This window comes from Rattus rattus, chromosome 11, assembly GCF_011064425.1.
Source record: "Rattus rattus isolate New Zealand chromosome 11, Rrattus_CSIRO_v1, whole genome shotgun sequence".
Taxonomy (NCBI): Eukaryota; Metazoa; Chordata; class Mammalia; order Rodentia; family Muridae; genus Rattus; species Rattus rattus.
Window position 1 is genome coordinate 92803035 of NC_046164.1, and position 21275 is coordinate 92824309.

Consider the following 21275-nt stretch of genomic DNA (forward strand, 5'->3'; position numbering starts at 1 on the left):
CAGAAATAGTCGGTCTTGTCCTCTGGGAGAAAATCTAGGGTGGAAGAGAGAGTTTGGCACCTCTGTGTGCCTTAGATATCCTGACATATGACACTGGCAGTTGCAGACTTCGGCCTATGCCTAAGAAAGACAGTAGTGGTTGGAGGGGGGAAGTGAGGTATGGTGCATCACCAGATGATACAACTCACAACCACAACGCAAAAACATAAAGTCGCTATTTTTTGAAACATTGCCTCCCAGAGAGCAAAGCCCCGGCCTGTCCTGGCTTTGAGCAGGTAATACCTCTCTGACGGGCTGTGTGTTTGTTTACTCCGATGCTTGTGAAACACCTTTAATGACACATCGAAGGATAATAAGATACTATCGTGGAACACAGCTTGTGTAGACAAGTAGTGCCGAGAGGGAACAGTGCAAGGAGCTTCCACTGACCAGACCGTCTTTCGATTCTTGAATTTTCTTGACTCATTTTGAAATCTTCCCTTCACAAATCTCAGAGTTTGAAGACCTACCAAAATCTTTGGGTTTTTTTGTTCTTTTTCTGGTTGTGTTCGTCATTCTCCTTTCAGACATAATGCTAAAGGGTTAAACGCTCAAAGAGAAACGATGCCTTCTGTATGTACAAATTGTCCCTCTAGGCACTTGCTGGCCTGTCTTGTCCCCAACGTCTGTGTCTTTAAGCTCCTCTTCATACAGGCCAACGGTCAATCAGTAAGGTAGAGTTTGGGATGGTTTTAAAGGACAGTGCGGGGTGGACCTAGACAAGCACAGATAGGAAATTTACATGACCATAGAAGGTGCTCGCTGCCAAAGATGACTAAGCAGTTTGTTCCCAGTGCTGTCACCATAGCAGAGCCAGCACAGCTGGCTAATGTCTTCAAGAACTGGCCTCCTGTTGGTCACTTTCCTTCCTCGGAGTCCCCTTCAGGCCACTTGACATCTTGCTATCCAATTTCTTAAGCTTGCCTGTGGACAGAGTTCTGAAAATCACTTACTGACCATATTTTTTTTTTTTAATGTGTTGGCTATAGGATAAAAATACAAGCCGTTTAGCCCACTATTTAAAGACCTCTAAAATAAGGTTCCAAGTCAGTTCCCAGCAGGTTCTGTGTTTATCGGGATGTTCTAGCGTTTTTGCAGATAAGCCTCTCTTCCAGCCCCACTGGGAGAGCTTTCACCCCCGAAGAGCCACAGTGTTTCCTCAAAGTGGATTGCGCTGCTCGTGTCTGCCTCTCGCCGGAACCCTAGCCTGCTTTCGAAGACCACTAAGACTTAGCTTCTTTGCACCCCTCCGGTTTTCACCTCTTGTCTATGAATTAACAATCGCAGACCCCTCCATCATCCTGTGCTTTTATTCTTACAGTCTTATCCACCAAACAGGACAGACTCCAAGGAGGGACACTGGACTTGTACCTCCTGATTGTTCTCGTAGTGACCGGGACACTACTTGGCATACTGGAGAGCGTTGGAGAAGTGGGAGAGTGTTTATGTACGTGCATATTCTGAGGCACGTTGTAATACTGGACATGGGAGAAATACAGACTCTTTTTGTTGTGTTCCATTAGAATAAATTAGCAGCAGGTAATTGGTTACGGTTCAGCCTTGGGGGGGGCGGGGTTAAAATACCTGGACTTCACCCCGCTATAGGTCATTTATCTCTGATTGCAGGACAAAGACTATCTCCATTACTTCTCTCTTTCTAAAGCCTGTGGTGTTGGTCTTTGTAAGCAAGACTAGGCCAGTTCCATGAGGCGACATCAAGCTATGCCCACCTCTGCCCCTTGAATGGCAGTTTGTATGTACTCATGCCTATGATGTTACCTAAAGGAGAGCATTCTCAGTCGCCCCACAGAGCTCCCCTCCCAACTGCTGTCTACGTTGGCAAAGTGAATTATAGATTAGCATTTTAAAAGGCCCACTGTTCTCACCCCATCAGCTTAACTGAGACCAGTTATTTAGCGGGCTTCTAATTAATTTAATTCTCCACTGGTGGCGATTTCTGATGGGCAACGACTGTGCCTTTTGCCTCTTTGTATCCCTCCCCCAGCACTTTACTCAGTCGGCTGCCCGTAGCAGGGCTGCAATAAATATTTGTTGATTGAACAAATGAATGAGCCTTGGCTGCAGGTGGAAAAAGTTCATGCGTAGATTCTTAGATTAGCCACGCAAAACCAACGTGGTCCTCCGGTGAGGACGCGAAGTAATGTAAACCAACGTGGTGCTCTGTGAGGACGTGAAGAAGTGCGCACGTCCCAGGAAGCAATCAGAGCAGCCGACAGAGGTCAACCGTTCACAGCAAGGCCACGTTAATTCTGATTAGCACTGTTGTTGGCTTTTTAAATATGATTCAGAAGTCTTGGTGTCACAAATGTGGACAAAAACTCTTAGACGAGAGCAACACTGGGAGCCAGCATGCAGAGGGAGATGAGATGTTTAAGGGTGGGGATTCTCGGGGCTGAAGAGATACATATCCCATCTAAAGGAGTGCATATCAGCATGGACTTACAACCCTAGAATCAGAAACCAGAACCAGAAAGAGTCCTGGGCCCACTGGCCAATCAGCTTAGCCAGACTGAGTCACCGAATTCCAACCTCAATGGGAGAGTCTGTGTCAGAACAATAGGCACAGGAGGTCAGCTTCTGGCCTCCGTGTGTGTGTGTGTGTGTGTGTGTGTGTGCATACATGTCCATGCACAACCAGCCACACGTGTGAGGTCATACTGTAGAAGCAGGGTAGGTCATCTGGTGTCTCTCAGCTTCCGTAGAATGGGAGAATAGTTCCCAGCTCATAAGAAAGTGATGAAGAAGACCTAAGAACAGAACTAAAACACAAGTCAGAGGGGTCTGTCCTTGACCCTAGAAGGTAGGAAAACCTCAACAAATATTAGCCAGCATTATTTGCATCTTAACACATATCGTCCTCTAATCTACAGTCCGGGCAGGCAGCTCACCAGCTTAGGACGAGAAGGGTTATGTTTTTAGTCAGAGATGGCCGGTGGGACACGTCCAATCTCTCCATCTACAGGCATCAGAAGCGTGGAAATTTACCTTTTCTATATTCCTTCAGAGCGTGGGCCAGAGAGAGACTTGTACCCTCGGGGCACAGATAAAATGACCCAATGAACTAGGCCTCACAGTCGCAGCTTAAATTTCTCCAAACCAAAATCACTATTGCTTTCTTTCCTGAAACATAGACTTACAAAGAGTATGGGTTTCAGGCCAAAAGCAAAGCACACATCCCTAGGACAGCCATGAAAACTGGATTCCAGCACTCTAAATCCGTTTGCAGAGTCAAAGAACATGGAATATTCTCTACCGTTGTATCTGTTACTGTGACGTGCTGCTTGAGAGCGGGGGCTAAGAGGAGGGGCGCAGGCTCTGATTAGCATCAACTCACAGACCAAAGCAACTCGCCAGTCTGGGTAGAAAAGTACAAGAGGCTATCCTGGCACATCAGCTTCTGTCAGAGGGGGAAAAGCAAAACACTCTTGGAGAAGGAGAAAGGCAAGAAGAGACAGAGTGGCTACAGACCGGTCCACGCAGTGGGACCGTGGCGATGGGAAGGCACCTCTGTCCCTGAATTCTATGCTTTGGGTGGGTTTGTGATGAGGAGTGTTGCTCTGTATGGGGAAGCAGTCAATGGGCAGAGCTAGTCTCTCGGAAACAGGGGTGTGAACCTCTGCCACTCCTAGAGAGCAAAGGAAGGCCACTGATCTCCACAAGCCTCTCTGAGGAGAGGAGACAGAAGGCCAGAGAGGGCAGCAGGAGCTGCCTACTCACATTACCACAAAGGAAATTCCTGGAGCTGCCTACCTCAGAGTGGGCGAGAGGCAAGTAAGCCTTTCCCCTCATCGGGGATAATCCACTCGCTGCTGTCCAGGGATGCTGCCTTCCAACCCGGCCCCTTCCTGTTTCAGAGTGAGCTTTGCTGTTGCAAATGCTGTAGACAACTGCAGTTCCCATCAGCCCACGGCCATTGAGCGTCAACCCATGTCCTCACCAAGGCAAGAAGAGAGGAGACAGAAGAACGGAATACCAGGTTGAAGTAAGGGTGAGGCTGACCATGACAGGGGCCTGATCCAAAGAGAAGACGAAGTGAAGGCTTTGTCCTAAAGAGAGAATGGACAGACAGCAAAATAGAGAGGCAAGAGGAAGAAGTCTCACGGCCCAGTTCGGTGGGCCCTCACATCAGCCTGCCTGCCAGCCGTCCCACGTCTCCACCTGTATTATCCAAATTCAATATCCTCCTCCGGTAACAAGATTCAAGGCGAAATATTAGCTCTCTGGATTCCTAGCAGGATGTGATGCAGCCTTGAGATTCAAATCAAGTGGGCGTTTCTCTTAAATCCTGTCTAGAGAATGGAACAGATTGTGAGATCTATTTAAGTCATCCGTGATGAATTTGGTGTGATGAGTGGCCCCTTTTTATGCCCTTTTAACTTTGAAAGCCATCACTCAGCAATTCTTGGTCCATACATTTATTTCTACCATTGGAGGTGTACATTCAAGAACCCTTCCCGGAAGTAGCCTGAGCGTTCTATCCGATTACGGACACTACCTCGTAGTCCTGAAGCATGGGGCAGGCACATGAGCTCCGTGCTGTGGCTGGTACCACCAAACAAGCCTTTGCTTGTCTGTCTGTCTGTCCCCTTCCTTCTTCCTTCTTTCCTTCCTTCCTTCCTTCCTTCTTTCTTTCTGAGGGGTATTTTTTTTTCTGCCACCCAGGTTTCTGTTTTTAGCAGAAGGTCAAAGGACAGGGTCTGTCGTTTTAGTCCATTTGCATAAGAACTGGACTACTTGGTTTCCATTTCCGGCTCAGCTGCTAAGGCACCGTGCTTTCCAGTTTGGCGGGGACTGTTCTGTTCACCATGTGACCATAAACTCTTCCTTCACCTTCAGGCCACTTGTCCAGCCTGTGACCTGAATAATTGCTATGGATTCTTCCAGCTTTAGTTTCTTCCTTTTTATACTGAATTGACATAGCCAGGAGGAAAATTGATCGTCATGTACATGAAAGTGTTCTGCAGAATGGACAAACATGTAACAAGGAAAAAGGCTATGTGGTTAAAAGTTAGAAGTTTTAATTGGTGCTTAGGCAACGGGGATATAATCTCAGCTTCTGGTCCCTGCTGGAAAGGGGTTCTCTGGTTTGACGCAAACCCAGCAGAAAGCAAGCCGAGGAGTGGCGTCACCACTGCAGACTTGGAGGGAGAAGTGTGTCACCACTGCAGACTTGGAGGGAGAAGTGTGATGCTGTTTCTGGAGGGAGTAGGACAGATGCTTTGCAGCACTGTTGAACTGAGTTTCCACTAGACAAAGGATCCCTCAAGCCTGTCTGCCTCACTCCAGACCCAAGAAGGAGCCAACCCCATGCTGGGTACTGCAGGGAGAACACTGACAGTCAGCACAGCCCTTGAAATCTAATCAGGACCCTGTCACTACGGTTGGGCCAGAGATTTGGTAGGGAAAATTTTTAATACAGATGAGTATTAATACCAGGGCTTAAAAACCCATAGTAATATTAAGTCACCTTCTTCAGATCAATGCTATTCTCTAACAATAACAGACAAGCCATCCTAACCATCAAAGGACCTGCCTGTAGTCTGGTGGCTCTCAAAATGCCAAGGATAAGTAAGCAGGACATGTCCTGCCAAGGTTTGGGCGCACAGCAAGGCCTCAGTAGAAGCCAAATTTGCAGTCCTCCATGAAGATCTTTATCAAACCATCACAAGCATTTCTGATATTTAACAGGCTGGTACTGAAAGCACTTCGAATGGCATCTCTGACTTTTGTATGTGTGACAGTTGGACAGATGACAAAACTAACGTGCGTAGTCCAGGTCTGAGGAGAAGGTAAGGATGAAGCCTATGTTGTTGGTCCCCATCATATGAGTAGCCAACACTGTGTCCTCCGATGTGTGAGAAGTGCATTCTGGGCAGGCAATTAATCTCTCTGCAATTTGAAGTTTCTCTCCAGAGAGGGCACAGAGAGGACCCTTGTCAGATTTGTCGCTCTCTTTCCTGGCTTCCAGTCTTCAAATAACCCTGACCTTGACCTATCACACAGCAAGATGACTTCTCAACCCATCAATCCTATACGAGGCTTCGAAACTTCTACCCTCACCATACCACAAATGGCAATAAGCCCCACACGTGACTTTTCATTTTCTTGCATTGAAAGATGTGAGCGGGGAGCCATGGAAAATTTTTATTTACTTTTAGTGAAGAGTCTTTCTTCTCCAACGGAAGAAGAAGATATTTTTATCCACTTTAGTTCATTACCTTCCAACAGTGTGACTCTTAATGCTACCTGCTCATTTAGCTACAGAGTCTTAGAAGGAAGAAGAGAAGTGGGGATGGAGACAGCAGATCTGAAAGTGGAGAACACCCAGCACAGTTCTCCAGGCTGCCGATGTCTCTCCCAGGTCTCCTAGTGGAAGAGGAACCACTATTTCCAGGAATCGGCAAAGAGCTAATGCATCTAGGAGATGCTGGTCACTGATCCCTTGTGGGATCAGAGTTAACAAGTCAGAAAGAGGGTGGCACAGGATGGCGGTTTCTCTTGGAAATAATTTCCTGTCTGGCAGTCCTATTCTGACCTAGGAAGACTCAACAACAACAACAAAAAACTCATCAAGGAAACGTGTGTGATCAGGGCTATTTGTCGTGAAGAGTCACAGAGGGGATGAGGAGAGGAAGAGTCACAGAGAGGGAATGAGGAAGAGGAAGAGTCACAGAGAGGAAGAGGAAAAGTCACAGAGGGGATGAGGAAGAGGAAGAGTCACAGGAAGAGGAAGAGGAAGAGTCACAGAGAGGGAATGAGGAAGAGGACGAGTCACAGAGAGGAAGAGGAAAAGTCACAGAGGGGATGAGGAAGAGGAAGAGTCACAGGAAGAGGAAGAGGAAGAGTCACAGAGAGGGAATGAGGAAGAGGACGAGTCACAGAGAGGAAGAGGAAAAGTCACAGAGGGGATGAGAAAGAGGAAGAGTCACAGGAAGAGGAAGAGGAAGAGTCACAGAGAGGGAATGAGGAAGAGGAAGAGTCACAGAGAGGAAGAGGAAAAGTCACAGAGGGGATGAGGAAGAGGAAGAGTCACAGGGAGAGGAAGAGGAAGAGTCACAGAGAGGGAATGAAGAAGAGGACGAGTCACAGAGAGGAAGAGGAAAAGTCACAGAGGGGATGAGGAAGAGGAAGAGTCACAGAGAGGGAATGAGGAAGAGGAAGAGTCACAGAGAGGGAATGAGGAAGAGGAAGAGTCACAGAGAGGAAGAGGAAAAGTCACAGAGGAGATGAGGAAGAGGAAGAGTCACAGGAAGAGGGAAGAGGAAGAGTCACAGAGAGGGGATGAGGAATAGTCACAGGAAGAGGAAGAGTCACAGAGAGGGGATGAGGAAGAGGAAGAGTCACAGAAAGAGGAAGAGGAAGAGTCACAGAGAGGGGATGAGGAATAGTCACAGGAAGAGGAAGAGTCACAGAGAGGGGATGAGGAAGAGGAAGAGTCACAGGAAGAGGAAGAGTCACAGAGAGGGGATGAGGAAGAGGAATAGTCACAGGAAGAGGAAGAGTCACAGGAAGAGGAAGAGTCACAGAGAGGGGATGAGGAAGAGGAATAGTCACAGGAAGAGGAAGAGGAAGAGTCACAGAGAGGGGATGAGGAAGAGGAAGAGTCACAGAGAGGAAGAGTCACAGAGGGGATCATGAAGAAGAGTCACTGAGGTGATGAGGAAGAGGAAGAGTTACAGAGAGGAAGAGGAAAAGTCACAGAGGGGATGAGGAAGAGTCACAGGAAGAGGAAGAGTCACAGGAAGAGGAAGAGTCAGAGAGAGGGGAAGAGGAAGAGGAAGAGTCACAGGAAGAGGAAGAGTCACAGAGAGGGGATGAGGAAGAGGAAGAGTCACAGAGAGGATGAGGAGAGGGTCTCTTGGATCCACCAATAGCCATCCCACTTTCTGTGTATGGAAACACACACGTGTGTGCTCGTGAGCCTTTATAGCCCGTGTGCTAACAGCAGAAACACTTAGGGAGAAGCGCGAGCTTTGATTATAACCGAACAGAAGTCGGTAGCTTCTGCTCTGGTTCAGAAGCCTCTTACCAGCACGGGCTTAGCTAACTTTAGCTCCTCCACACCGGAAGCTGAGGGATCTATCCCATCGAGGAGCAATGCAGGTGAAAGTACCGTGCAGAGCATACACCAGAGCACTGTTACGTAGGATGAAGAAGCAGGAAGGGATCCAGCTGCCAATTATTGTGCTATCTTTTTACTAGGTTGGGTAATCTAGCCAGAGGGTGAATGGGTAAGATTTTCCCCACTCAGGTTCACAGCCAGTATGTAAATCTGCCAATGCACAGGTGTCCGAGATCTATTATTTATGAGCCTATTTTAATACGCCATATTGTTTCTAATTCTCTTCTGTATCTGTAGACAGTGGAAAATACCAAGCTGAGGAAAGTTCTTGCCGAATTTAGCACCTATCTTTAGAGCAACTAGAGTCACTGATCTCTAAAGTACGAGGCACTCCTGGCGACAACGGTCTGCTCTGACGGGCACCTCCTTCCTCCAGCAATGACTTCCCTTGTGAAGATCTTCCCCCACATTTTCTCACGTAATGGAGAGTTAAGAAAGACCTAGTTGCTGGAAATTTGGAATCCTAACATCAGAATATTTCCTAAACAACTCCTGACATTTACCGTCTCGTCCAGTAGTGTTATCTTTCTTGAACTACATTACAGACAGATTCAGACCCTACATGGAAGTCACCAGAAGCATATATTTGAGAAAGAGGATTCAGTGTGCCATATTTATGCATTATTTAATGGTATGCAAATTATAAGTCAGACAGGAAAACCACACGTCAGCAGTAATAAACAGCAATGCTACTACATTAATTATGATATTACTATGATTCATTCCCTGGTTTTGCATTTTGATTCTCTTTGAAAATGTATGCTATCCGAAAAGCCTACTTCCTTTCCTATGTCTCCTGCCGAGACTTGAGTCTGGTCCTTCTGTCCACCCTATGAGCTTCTGAGGTAACAGGTTCAACAGACGTAAAGCCTGGAGCAGCCATTGTCTTATGAGCGTTAAAAAAAAAACCAAGCACACACAGCCTAAAGCTCCAACATTTATTATGTCAATGTTAAGCACACTTTTTAAAAGACAACATAGAATGTATAGAAACGAGGGGTTAGGGACTCATGCTCATCTCCACAACACGGGTAATTAGGTCGGCTGGTTTCACAAGGGTTGGACGCCTCTTCGACCGCGGGGCAGTCCGAGGGCCCTCTGAATGGGACGGATTCACTGTTCCAATGTGGGTCTGTTTTTTTGCTTTTTACGTTTTATTAAAAAATATAAATAAAATGGCACTGCAGGCCCAGGCTGGGAGGACTCGGCAGGACTCTTGTCTTCTTGGAGGCTACTGTCAGAAAACATCACAAACTAGCAGGATGACGGAGCTCGCTGACATCGGCTGGGCGGCGCATGTGCAGCCCCGCCCCTGGGGGCTTCAGAGTTTCTCAGAACTTAAGGGCTCTTCCATCCGAAAACTGCCACACATCTTGAGCTCTCGGGGTACTACGCCGAACGGGGGTGTGTGAAGGACCTGGAAAGAGGTTGGAGACAGAGGAAGGAAAAAAGTACAGAGTGACTTGGCCTGGTGACTTTCTGGTCTCTCGCTAGCTTCTTAAAATTATGACTTAAATCAACCACAGGTTGAGCCACTTCCATGATCTCAAATGTACTCTCCCCTCCCCGGATATTCCCACCGCCAAGGTGCTTTGCCACGCCTCCCGCCCTGTTACCCAAAGGACCCAGACTCCCTACCCCGACACATGGAAGTCCTACCAAACTTGGGACACACCTGGAAGGAAACTCTCTTCCTTACAACTGAGGAAACTTAGTAGCGAACAGTCCTTTGTCAAGGATAGTGGGAGAGGGAGGAGGGAAGGGAGACATTTTCGTAAAATGATAATAAAATTATAAAGAAACGAAAATCAAAACTGATGTAAAAGCAGCTCAACAAAAACGTGAAATGTCACCAACGTCAAGGCAGCCAACGATTTACAAGAGGTGAACAGTCTCTCAAGAGGAAACCAGAACCCAAGAGTTGCCCTCAAATTGCACCCACACTGCCTATAGTTTCTTTCAAACATGCAGGGATTTTCATTTGTCTTTTGTGTGCCATGGGGAATGGTAGTGGTGAGGGGACAGGAGTAGCAATGTTCCTCCGGGATCCCCCTCTGCTGTGGCATTGACTTGCTGCAGCGACCTCAGTCCAGATGTGCTGGGGAGGATGGCTACTACCTGGCCATTACAGGCCTCGTTGCCATGGTAACCTGCAGTTTCGGGGGGGGGGGCACGCCTGGGGCCTCTTCTCCCCTGATTCCACGAGGCAGGAGGCTTGGGGTCTGGAGCTCAGCTGTGCTCCCATAGAGCCCCCCTGAGCAGTGGAGATCTGGACTGAGGGGCCTGCTGTGACCGGGTGGACCCTGGGGAATCCCATTCCTGGTCCAGTGCTAGCACCGCCCTTGAGGCCTTTTTAGATGCCCCTCCAACCCCCTTCGTTTGACCCACTATGTCTATTTAAAGACCTAATGGGCAAAGTACAGCATACGCGTGTACCATATTCCTTGTTATTCAAAAGCATACCCATCCCCCTGGGTATCCAGGGGCCTCTGCATTAGAGGAAACGTTGGGGAAGGTGTTTAATTTGCCTTTAGTGGTTGTCTCTGTGACAAATTCGGCAGACTCCCGTGTCCTCCTCACACAGTTTTTGCCATGTGAAGAAAGGAAAAACAGTATTTGGATCAATCATAAAGTTGTGCTCAGTCAAGCCTGGTTACTTAAGTACAGTGACCCTTGTGAACTGTATTGGTTCCTTTTCCCATTTGGGAGCCAGGGAAGAATCTGCTGCTCCATGACAAAGGGAATTAGAATCAGGCCCGACTCCTTCCCCAACGGCTGATTCCCTGTGCTGCAGTGAATGGTAGTGGGCTAACAGGATGAGGAGTTGCAGGAAAGCAACTGTGAATGGCCAAGCACCCGCGTCTACAGTGTGCTGGGGCAGCAGCCCTGGAATACAGCCTGTGTTCTAGTGTCTGTTTCTCTAAAAAAAAAAAAAAAAAAAAAAAAAAGTTTTGGGCAAGCCTTCCCAATGCTTAGGAAGACACTGAATAGAGATGGTGGCTTTCTCTCAAAACGTCTCAGGGAGAGGTGCTAGGAGGTCAAGGCTGGCCCAGGGGCATCTCAATTTCTTTTCAGGATGTTCCCAAATAATCCTGGTACCTTTCAGTCCAGCTCCCAGAGTCTGTGAATAAGAAGCCTTAACTTTGCAGAAGAAATGGGATCTAGTCGGCCCTTCCCGCCGCCGCTTCTTTTTGAGTTCTCACTTTAACCATTATGAGTATACACAATATGGACTTATTGCATATACAAAAATGGCATTTAAATAACAGTTTTATCCACAGAACACCCCAGGGGAAAGAAATCGACTACTTCACACTTCCTGCCAGGGCTGGCAAAGCAGAAGGACCATGTTCACCCCACATCTTAGCCACCTTTGAAACCTGTTGGATTCGGACTTTCTGCCGAGCCTATGAGCAGGGAGAAAATGGTCTCAGGAAGGGCGACTGATGCTGGAGCATTTAGGGATTAAAATGTGCAATTACAGCATTTGCCGAATTCCTGCTTAAGTTTTTCCCAAATAGAGGGCTTTAAAAAAAAAAAAAAAAACAATTCCCTTTGGAGCATACTAGGTATCAGGGTTCACATACGTCCTATGGGTATGCCAGGACTTACAAAAACTTAACAGAATTCTCAGTGACAGTAATGCATGCTACGGTAAGAAACTTTTGTTTTTAGGTTCCTTCCTAGTGCAATTGAAAGGGTTTGGGTTCAGGATAGGAAACGTCATGTGGAAGTTCTATGCTTGTGTCTAAAGTTCCACGTCCCCATTGCTCGCCGAGCTTCAGAAGTAATATTTTATCGGAAGGTTGCAATAAGTCAGAAGACGGTGGAGCCTGAAGAAGCTGTCTCCCAACAAATTTATTTAACTTTGGGACCATGTAAATCAAACTTAGTCAGTGATTTATCACCAGATATTTGTGCCCCTCCCCGTTCCCAGCTTGATTTAAGATATCTCAACCTATAAGGATCTCGTATCTACCATTAATTCTGTCTGTCAGGATGCGAAATCTAATTACGCTAAGAGCATCGTATACTGAGGAATTAAAATAAGTACTGTATATAAAATCTGCACAGCTGCATACTGAGCTCCCCTCAGCAGCACAACAGGGACACGCAGAAGCCGTATGGATATTTAATATGGTGAGGCATCCGTCGTCACCATCTTGTCGTCCACAGAGGGCAAGGCACAGGGAAAGATTTCTGTTTGTTTTGGAATCGGTTTGGTACCCAATTGAAAATGCAAGTGTCTTTCCTCAGTTCACTTGCAAATGCCAACTTCTCCAAAGGTGCTTAATTCTCACCCTGTCCCACCCATTTCTCCACCTGTGCAAGAAATCCTCCAAACTCCCCTCGGTCAGGTCCCCTTTCCCGCTCAAACTGACTTAAAAAAAAATAACAGCAAGAGACAAACACGTTACTTTATCGCTATGTAAAAAGATAAAAGTCTCCTGGCCCCGGATAAAAGGCATCACACGAAAAGGCCCCTTCACAGTCACCATTGGGAAAGAACCATGAAACAAAAAAAAAGAAAAAAACCTCTACCATGGGAGGACGGGAGAACAGCTTTTGTTCAAGGTTTTACAAAAATAAAATAAAATGCTGTTGGATCCATTCACCTACACTGGGAACATGGAGACAGTACCACAGAGGCACGGGCTAGATCATAAAGCAAACTGATGCTGTAACATGCAGTAGTTGGAAAACTGACAACACAGATTTCTAAAGAGAGGACTTTTAAAAACAGACCTAACCTGCCTATCAAGCCATTGCAAATTATGAAAAGATAGCTGATCTATCTATCGCCTCCAGCAGGATTCAACCATACATATATATACATATATACATACATATATACATATATATATATATACACACCGTCTGCAGCTCGTACAGACCGGAGGATTTCAGAACCACAAGGCAAACCATGGTATGTCTTAGGTGCTCAGTGGTGGCCTCCCGAGACTTGGCTCGCCCTTACCCTTGGCCGCTGATTTCTGTTTTGTTCTTCCTACATTTTTCCTCCCCTTGTTTTATTATTATCATTATCATTATTATTATTCAACAGAGTTAATATATTTGCTGTCTTTGTTTCTGGATCTTTAGGGTTGAGGTGATTCTCACTATGAGGAAAAGTCGTTATGCAGAATAAGGAGCTGTTTGTTTAAGGGCCCCCACTTTTGGCATCACACTCTAAAACAGGGAAATAATGGAAGAACAGAAAGGACTTTTAGACACAACAGGCACAGCAGAAAATCCAAAGGAGACAACTGAGGGGCGGCTCCCGGGCTCACAGGTACCTAGTGGACCCCGCTAAGGACGGAGCAGAAGTTTTGAACAGTGCACAGAAATTTCCTTCCAACTGATCTAAAACTGTAAATGTCTAAAACTGCTTCCATGGCTTGAAGTATGTCTATTTTAATAATAGTGAGTATATTATGCTCCTTTAGGATAATACACACGTCAAAATGCCCATAGAAATGACCCTGAAAAAGACTGACTGGCCTTCTCTCAAAACCTGTTACTTTGTTGAAAGTAATTTACAGAGTGTGTCAAATGAGGACACAAGAAGCTTACATTGTACTTTAATTTTTTTATTTTTTTCAATAAAGGGACAAAATGGGTGTATGAACAGGTTAATGCAGACAACTGCCAAAAAAAACACAGACAGTGGTTTTTTCCAATAGAACTTAACAAAGACCAGAAACAAATACAGTAAAAAGCCAGGTTGCAATGACCTTTGGTCATCCAAATAAAAAAAAAAATAATAAAAACAGAGAAAAATAAAAGATCAAATTAAGCGCCTCTGTTTTGAACAGGGCCCATAAGCAATAATAAATAGTGACTCCCATAGTAAAAGATAAAATTTCAAGTTACGACAAACAGCTTTGATTACAGGAATAGAAAAGGCCAATAACAAAATATTCTGCATTGCCATTTACAAAAAAGTACTGACTAAAGCGGGCTTTCTCTTTAATATGCTTTGCATATGAAATTCTTTCCAATCTAAATATAAAGCACCATTTAGTTTTTGGCAATGAAAAAAACTGCAAAACATTGTTGTTTTTTTTTTTTTCCTTTTTTTTTTTTTTTTTTTTTTTCTTCCTTTTACTGCATATGAAGGTAAGATGCTGGAATGCCGGGTGATCGGGGAGGAGGGGCAAAAGCACACTACATAACAAACCAACGCTATTAGCTTGCAGTACTGCATACAGCATGGCAGCAGGAAAAAGGGGGGAAAGGGATATGTACAACCCCTACGACAGCCATCCATGTGACATTCTAGCAGGCTCCCCAAAAACCGCCATTATATGGCTTCTCTGTACAATGTCACACCTCTCTCTCTCTCTCTCTCTCTCTCTCTCTCTCTCTCTCTCTCTCTCTCTCTCTTTCTTTTTTTGAAGCATACAAATAATTTGCACTATATTATCCTGCCAAATTAAAAAAATATACTGTGGCAGCCTGTCTTTTTTTTTTCTACTAACAAAAAAGGTACATTGATACCTTTTGAGTGAACAAGCAACAGTTAAAAATACAAGCTTCCATATAAATACTATAGTACCTAGCACTAGATGAACATTGAATTCAAATACCATTCTAGAAATACAGAAAAAAGACCATAAATGTGTTTTAGCATAGGAATCAACATGAGTGTGCATTTTCCTATATTTAAGTACTATATAATCTTAAACCTTCCCCCATGTATGTTTCTTTTTTTTTTTTACAACCTGAAGAGCGGTGTGTGATCCAAGGCATAGAATTTCCACTACCATTTTTAAATGGATAACAGGTCTTGTAACACCACCAAGACAATGGAACCCTAAAATGCTGTTCCCCCTAAACATAATGAAGTGTCTTTTTTAAAAATTCTTTTCTTAACATTTATACTTAAAAAAGTTTTGTACAAAAAAAAATCCTTGCACTGTAGAAGCAAAAGAGTCATTCGTTTCTAGGTTAAGTGTGTTGTTTCCATTCACAGCGCTTGCAATGTTGCGTCCAAGTGAGTAAGCTCATTGGTCAAGTAAGTGGCTGGCAAAGTTTGTCTTAGTTTTTTTTTTAAGGTTTGTTTGTTTTTTATTATTATTATTATTATTTTTAATGCTCATCAATGAGATTGTGTTCAATTTTTTTTTCAGCATCCTTGCAACGTTTCCCTTAATAAAGACCTGTAAACTGGGAAAACTGTACAGTGCACTTAATTGTCCTATCTGGGCAGGTTTATTTTATACTCAACCTCTGTATCTCTGATTAGAGAGAAGATACAGGCGTCACAGGCAGAGTCAAGTGCTATTTCAACACCAACTGGGGCAGATGCTAGCTTAAAACAAAGAAGGAAAAAGAAAGGAAGGAAGGAAGAGAGAAAGGAAGAAAGAATCAAATAAAATAAAAACAACGAACCCTCTTCCATGTTAACACAAATAGCACACAGTGTATGGAAAAGAACTTAAGCACAACTTCCAGGGAGCACGGACATATATACTGCTGTTCTTAAAGGTCTTCCTCTTCTTTTTTGAAGAATGTCACATTAAATGTAAGTCTTATAGATTCATAGTTAATCATCATTGTATCACTACTCGATCATACACCTGTTCTAGTTTCAAATGGCAAACAGTACCACATTGTGCTAACCAATCTCTTACTGTTTTGTTTTGTTTTGTTTTGTTTTGTTTTTCCTCTCTCTCTCTCTGTCTCTCTCCATATCAGCCTGTTCTTTCAAATGTCCCCTAAAGGCTTAAGTTTATAATTCGATTGTCCATTCGACAACCAACTGCAGCTGGATCTATTTCTTTTGGCGCCGGAATTTCATTCAATGTATTGTTTTAGACAAGTACTGTCATAAGACTCCTTGCTAGTGTTACCCCCATCACATTCCAGGGCCTTTGCACGTTTCACATTCAAATTTGATAACCATTTTAAAAAAATAAAATAAAACTTTAGGCAAACAGCCCATTTCTTTTACGCTCTCACCAGGAGCAAAGTAGCTTTTATACTGGTATAATCAGGTTTTGTTCACAAAGTTAAAGGCAAAAATCGATGATTAGCTAGGACACAATGGGTCTTTTTTTTTTTTTTTTTTTTTTAGGTAGCCATTGTTGTGAGAAATACAACACAGAATTACATGCTAGGTCCTAAAGTTTATTACCTCACCCAATGCTGGATTAAGCTACAAGTTTATAACAAGCAGAAAAAAAGCCATCAACATGGTTTGAATAGATCCAAGGCACTCATTTTAAAAGCCAAATGACAGAATAAACTTGTTCTTCTGTTAGTTTGTCAATTCAAGGCCTTTTTTTTCCCTCTCCAATTAATATGTGTAACCCTTTAGAGACAGACATTCAGCACCTGTTCTCAGTGCTATCTGTTCTGTCTGCAGAGGGTTAATTGACCCAACACTGTTTCCCTCCTCTTGTTATAAAATAAAGCAGTACATGATATTACAGAATTATGCAGCATGGTTTGTGGTTTTTTTTCCCCTCCCTCTCTCACACTCTCAGAACGGAACTGGAAACAGCAACATGTTTGCTCATAATGAATTAGGGACAATTTAAAATGGCCATAACATACCATACATGCTGTCTAAGTTAAGGGGAAGAAAAAAAGAAAAAAAAAAAAAAAACAACATACACAACATGAAAATTATTGCACAAGAGAAAGGCTCAAAGTTTGCGTAAAATGCAATAGTATTGCCCCAAACATGCATTCAAACGGTGAGAACATAAAGAATTTAAAATTAAAAAAGAAAGAAGGAAAAGAAAAAAAAGGAAAAACAAAACCAAAAAAACCAAAAACCAGGTGTGCTCGTGACAAGCACTCATTCATATTCTTAGCTTCCATTACTTCTGTTGTTTGTTTGTTTGTTTGATCACATGGGACTAGAAAAAATTCTACAGGGAGTAGGGCTGGAAGGACGATGGGGAAGGGGTTAAAAGGTGGGCATCAGGTGGGAGTGAGGGAGGGAGTGCATTAATATACCTCTATTCAGTTTTTATATCATTATTCAACACTCGGTCACTGTGCCATTTTTTCATGTGTTTCTCCAGGGTACTGTACACGCTAAAAGGCATCTTACAAATTTCACATTTGTAAACGTCCTTCCCCACCTGGCCATGCGTTTTCATGTGCCTGGTGAGCTTGCTACTCTGGGCACAGGCATAGTTGCACAGCTCGCATTTATAAGGCCTTTCGCCCGTGTGGCTTCTCCTGTGGACAGTGAGATTGCTACAGTTCTTGAAGACTTTCCCACAGTACTCACAAGTGTCGCTGCGTCTGCCCTCTTTTGAGCTGGGCCTGCCCGGGCCCGGACCACTAATATGGGGCGTGCTCCCTCCACTTCCCGTGCCGCTGCGCCCCGAGATCCCTCCGTCCAGCTCCCCGGGCGGCGTGGAGAAGCGCAAGCTCCCGTTCTCCGAGGAGTGCTCTGACGAGGAGGCAAAAGGCGATTGTCTGGAGTCTCCGAAGGTGAGGAAGGGATCTTTGAGCTGCCTGGAGGCTGCATAGCCAGCGAGCCACTGCGAGTACACGTTCTCGGTGTTAGGCATCGCAGCCGGGGGCAGGTCAAACTCCTTCTCCAGCTTGATGCGCTTGGAGAAGGGGCTCAGCGAGCTGGGGCTACCCAGCAGCAGCTTTTTGGACAGACCCCCCGAAGCCGATTCGCCAGGGGAGCAGCCACGACCATTAACAGTGCCATCGTCTATGCGGTCCGACTCGCCGGCCACCGAGTCTTCGTCGCAAGTGTCCCTATGGCCCTCGGCCTCGGCCAGGTGGCTGCGCTTATGCTTCTCGCCCAGGACCTGGTGGAAGGCCTCGCTGAAGTGCTGCATGGAGCTGAGCACCATGCCCTGCATGACATCGGGCAGGGCGCGGCCCTCGTCGCCCACGCCCACCACTGCGCCCCGAGAGCTGTTCTCGTGGTGGCGAGCAGCCTCCAGGCTCAGCCCGAAGCCGTAGTCCACCCTCTCGCTCTCCGTCAGCTCCTCCTCCTCCTCTTCCTCCTCTTCCTCTTCTTCCTCGTCGTCCTCCTCTTCCTCCTCATCCCCGTTCTCTGGGATCAAGTTGGGGTCGTTCTCACTCTTGAACTTGGCCACCACTGACTTGAGCGCACTGCTGGCGCTGCCTACCAGGTCGCTGGTGCCAGGTTCCGGGGAGCTGGCTGTGGAGAGGCCGTCGTCGGACTTGACTGTCATGGGGGACGACTTGTGCATGTGTGTCTTCATGTGACGCTTCAGCTTGCTGGCCTGCGTGCACGCGTGATCGCACAGGTTGCACTTGTAGGGCTTCTCACCAGTATGGCTGCGCCGGTGCACCACCAAGTTGCTCTGAAATTTGAACGTCTTGCCGCAGAACTCGCATGACTTGGACTTGACCGGGGGCTGGGAGGGAGGAGGGGCGGATTGCAGAGGAGGGAGGGGGGGCGTCGCCAGGAAGGGTGGCTTGCTACCTGGCTGGAATGGTTGCAGTAACCTTTGCATAGGGCTGGGCCGGCCTGGGGACAGCGGTGGACTAGACGTGTTCCCTGCCAGCTCTCTAAGTCTCCTAGAGAAATCCATGGCCGGAGGCTCCATAGCCATTGGATTCAACCGCAGCACCCTGTCAAAGGCACTCGGGTGATGGGTGGCCAGGGCCATCTCTTCCGCCCCCAGGCGCTCTATGCGGTGGGGGTCCAAGTGATGTCTCGGTGGTGGACTAAACAGGGGGGGAGTGGGTGGAAAGCGCCCTTCTGCCAGGCCGGAAGCCTCTCTGGATACTGATCCTGGTATTCTTAGCAGGTTAAAGGGGTTATTGTCTGCAATAGGAATCCCATGGAGAGATGGCTGGGAAGGACATTCTGCACCTAGTCCTGAAGGGATACCAACCCGCGGGGTCAGGGGGCTTCCGTGTTCGCTTTCTAAGTAGATTCTTAATCCATGAGTGTTCTGTGCGTGTTGCAAGAGAAACCATGCACTGGTGAATGGCTGTTTGCAAGTTGTACATGTGTAGCTGCTGGGCTCATCTTTACCTGCAAAATAATACAACACCAACATCAATGTTTAAGCACTGAGGCAGGCATCAGCAATTGCTTATTCCAACAACCAGCCTCTCCTGCGCTCATCTCTCAAGCCTCCGCCTTCACCCACCTACCCTGCTGCCTACGTGCTGTCTTCCGTGTCTGGAGCCCAATAAATATTTGTCAAGTTGGTCTTCATGACATTTAACTCAACTCCAAGAGTTCCATATTCCAGCCCCATAGCCCACAGTTCAAGCTGGTCCAGGCTCTGTTAAAAGGAGCACTCCATTCTAGGGGGGTCTCAGCAAATGTCTTCCATTTGCTGAGGTGTGGGAAGTCATTACAGCTCTGGGCCACTGTCTCATTGGTTAAATGGGGGTACTGAGACAGGACAAGGCCAAGACCAGAGTCAGCTTGATGTCACTCGGGGAGATGTTTGTTTCCTGACTCCTCTGGTCCTAGTCCATTTTCCTGTGGGCCGTAGGAGGCAAAGAGCTAAACTTTCTAACAAGGCAATATCACTGCGTAGAGATATCAAAAGGAGATCAAAAATCAGTGCAACTCCCTGACCCTGCACGGTTCCACCGGAAACACACTCACTGTTGGTATTGCTAAGATGACAAGAGACCCTAGGAAGGGTTCTGCGGAAGAGAGTGGCAATGTTCTCTTACCCTAGTCTGTGTTGGGTTCCTTAACATCCCACAATCTCATGTTTAATCTCAAGGCGGGAGTTGGGATTAAAATCTCAGAAGAAAAATGTAATTCTGATTTAACTGAAAAGCTGTATTGAATCCTTTAGGCGTTTGCTCCAGTTCAACAAAAGAGGGAGTAGAGAAGTCAGGAGCGGCTGCTGCCAACTTCAGCAGACCCGGCATACTGGTTGTAGGAGCAGCGGCAGCAGCCAGCACCATGACAGGCGGCAGGCTGAGCAATGCTACCCTAGCCGCCTCCTCATTATTTTGAGAGGCTAACAACGTGAACCAAATTATACAACATCCTGCACCCTCGGCTGAGACTCGGCTCCAGTTGAGAAAGAAACAGAAAGATACAGTTCAGCTAGTCAACTCTTTGGCCTGTAGCCAAGCTGTCTGGAGAGGGGCCCTGCTCAAGTCACATTGTTTCTCTCTTACTGAAAAGAACCCAAGAGTGGTAAATGCCACTTTGGCAAAGAGGTGGCCAGCTTGACTTCACAAAAAATCATTCATTTTTTTCCCGCTGATAGCTAAATTTAAATATATATTCCTATATGTGTTTATATATGTGTACACATATACGGGTTTTATGGAATAACCAACCAACGGTTTACCAGCCAACTGTAGCATTTAAGAATAGAGAAGAGACCGTGACCTAGGGAAAAGGGTGAGACTAGCTAATGGCCCGGGGACTTTTAAAAAAAAAAGGCCAAGGCTTAAACGATAACTGAGAAATACACTTCCTCCCTGTGTGAGGTTGGAAGAGTCCCTTAAGCCCATGGCTAGCATTTCTAAGTAACTTTTTCAATGGGACAAAATTCACCAGGGAGCTAAGGAGTGGGCACGAGGAATTCATCAATTATATGATTCCTCCATTTAGCAAGTCAGAAAGAAAAGCTGCCAAGGTCTTCTCAGGAACCCCAAACACTCATATTCCAAAACAAGCCAGCCTCTCTCAAGCGCTTGTCTAAATAATGGACTCCTGCCCTGACCTCGTAATTTACTTTACAATGCATTTATAATCTCACTCAATATAGCCCACTCCTGGGGAAATCTCCTTAACAAGATTAGATGGTAAGATACCAAAATTAGGTTTCAGACATTTGTCTAATGTGGAGGGAGGAAGGCAGGGATTTTGAAAGAAAGTGCTGGCATTAGAACCGCATTATCTGCCTGTTTTCTTCAGAGAGAAATAAAAAGCTTCAGTGAGGGTATTTTCATCATTTTTTGTTGTTGTTGAACAATGACTTGGGCTCTAAACATTCAGGGGAGAAAAAAAAATCTGGTTCCAAGCACTGTGACCCTCCATGCCTCTCCTCTTTGCCTCCCTAAGACTCGGGGGTCATTATCATATATTTAGCCTATCAGAGGCCAGTAACTATGAAGGAGCTTCACTCGGCTGAAGCAAACCCTTAAGGGT

The 21275-nt window shown here is 45.8% G+C and overlaps 1 protein-coding gene across 10 annotated transcripts in view; it reads right to left on the reverse strand.

Moving 5' to 3' along the window:
• Positions 1-9106: 9106 nt before the first annotated feature.
• Bcl11a (BAF chromatin remodeling complex subunit BCL11A) overlaps positions 9107-21275 on the reverse strand; it is a 94886-nt gene continuing 82717 nt past the window's right edge. For 6 of the 10 annotated variants that reach the window (XM_032916867.1, XM_032916870.1, XM_032916866.1 and 3 more), the window contains 2 exons: positions 17433-19175; positions 9107-9599 (listed from right to left, as the gene is read on the reverse strand). In XM_032916867.1, coding sequence (XP_032772758.1) covers positions 9514-9599; positions 17433-19175 — 1829 coding nt within the window. In that variant the 3' untranslated portion in view covers positions 9107-9513. Of the gene's footprint in view, positions 9600-16983; positions 19176-21275 lie in introns of those variants that run through there. The other 4 variants (XM_032916874.1, XM_032916872.1, XM_032916875.1 and 1 more) reach the window with 3 other exon arrangements.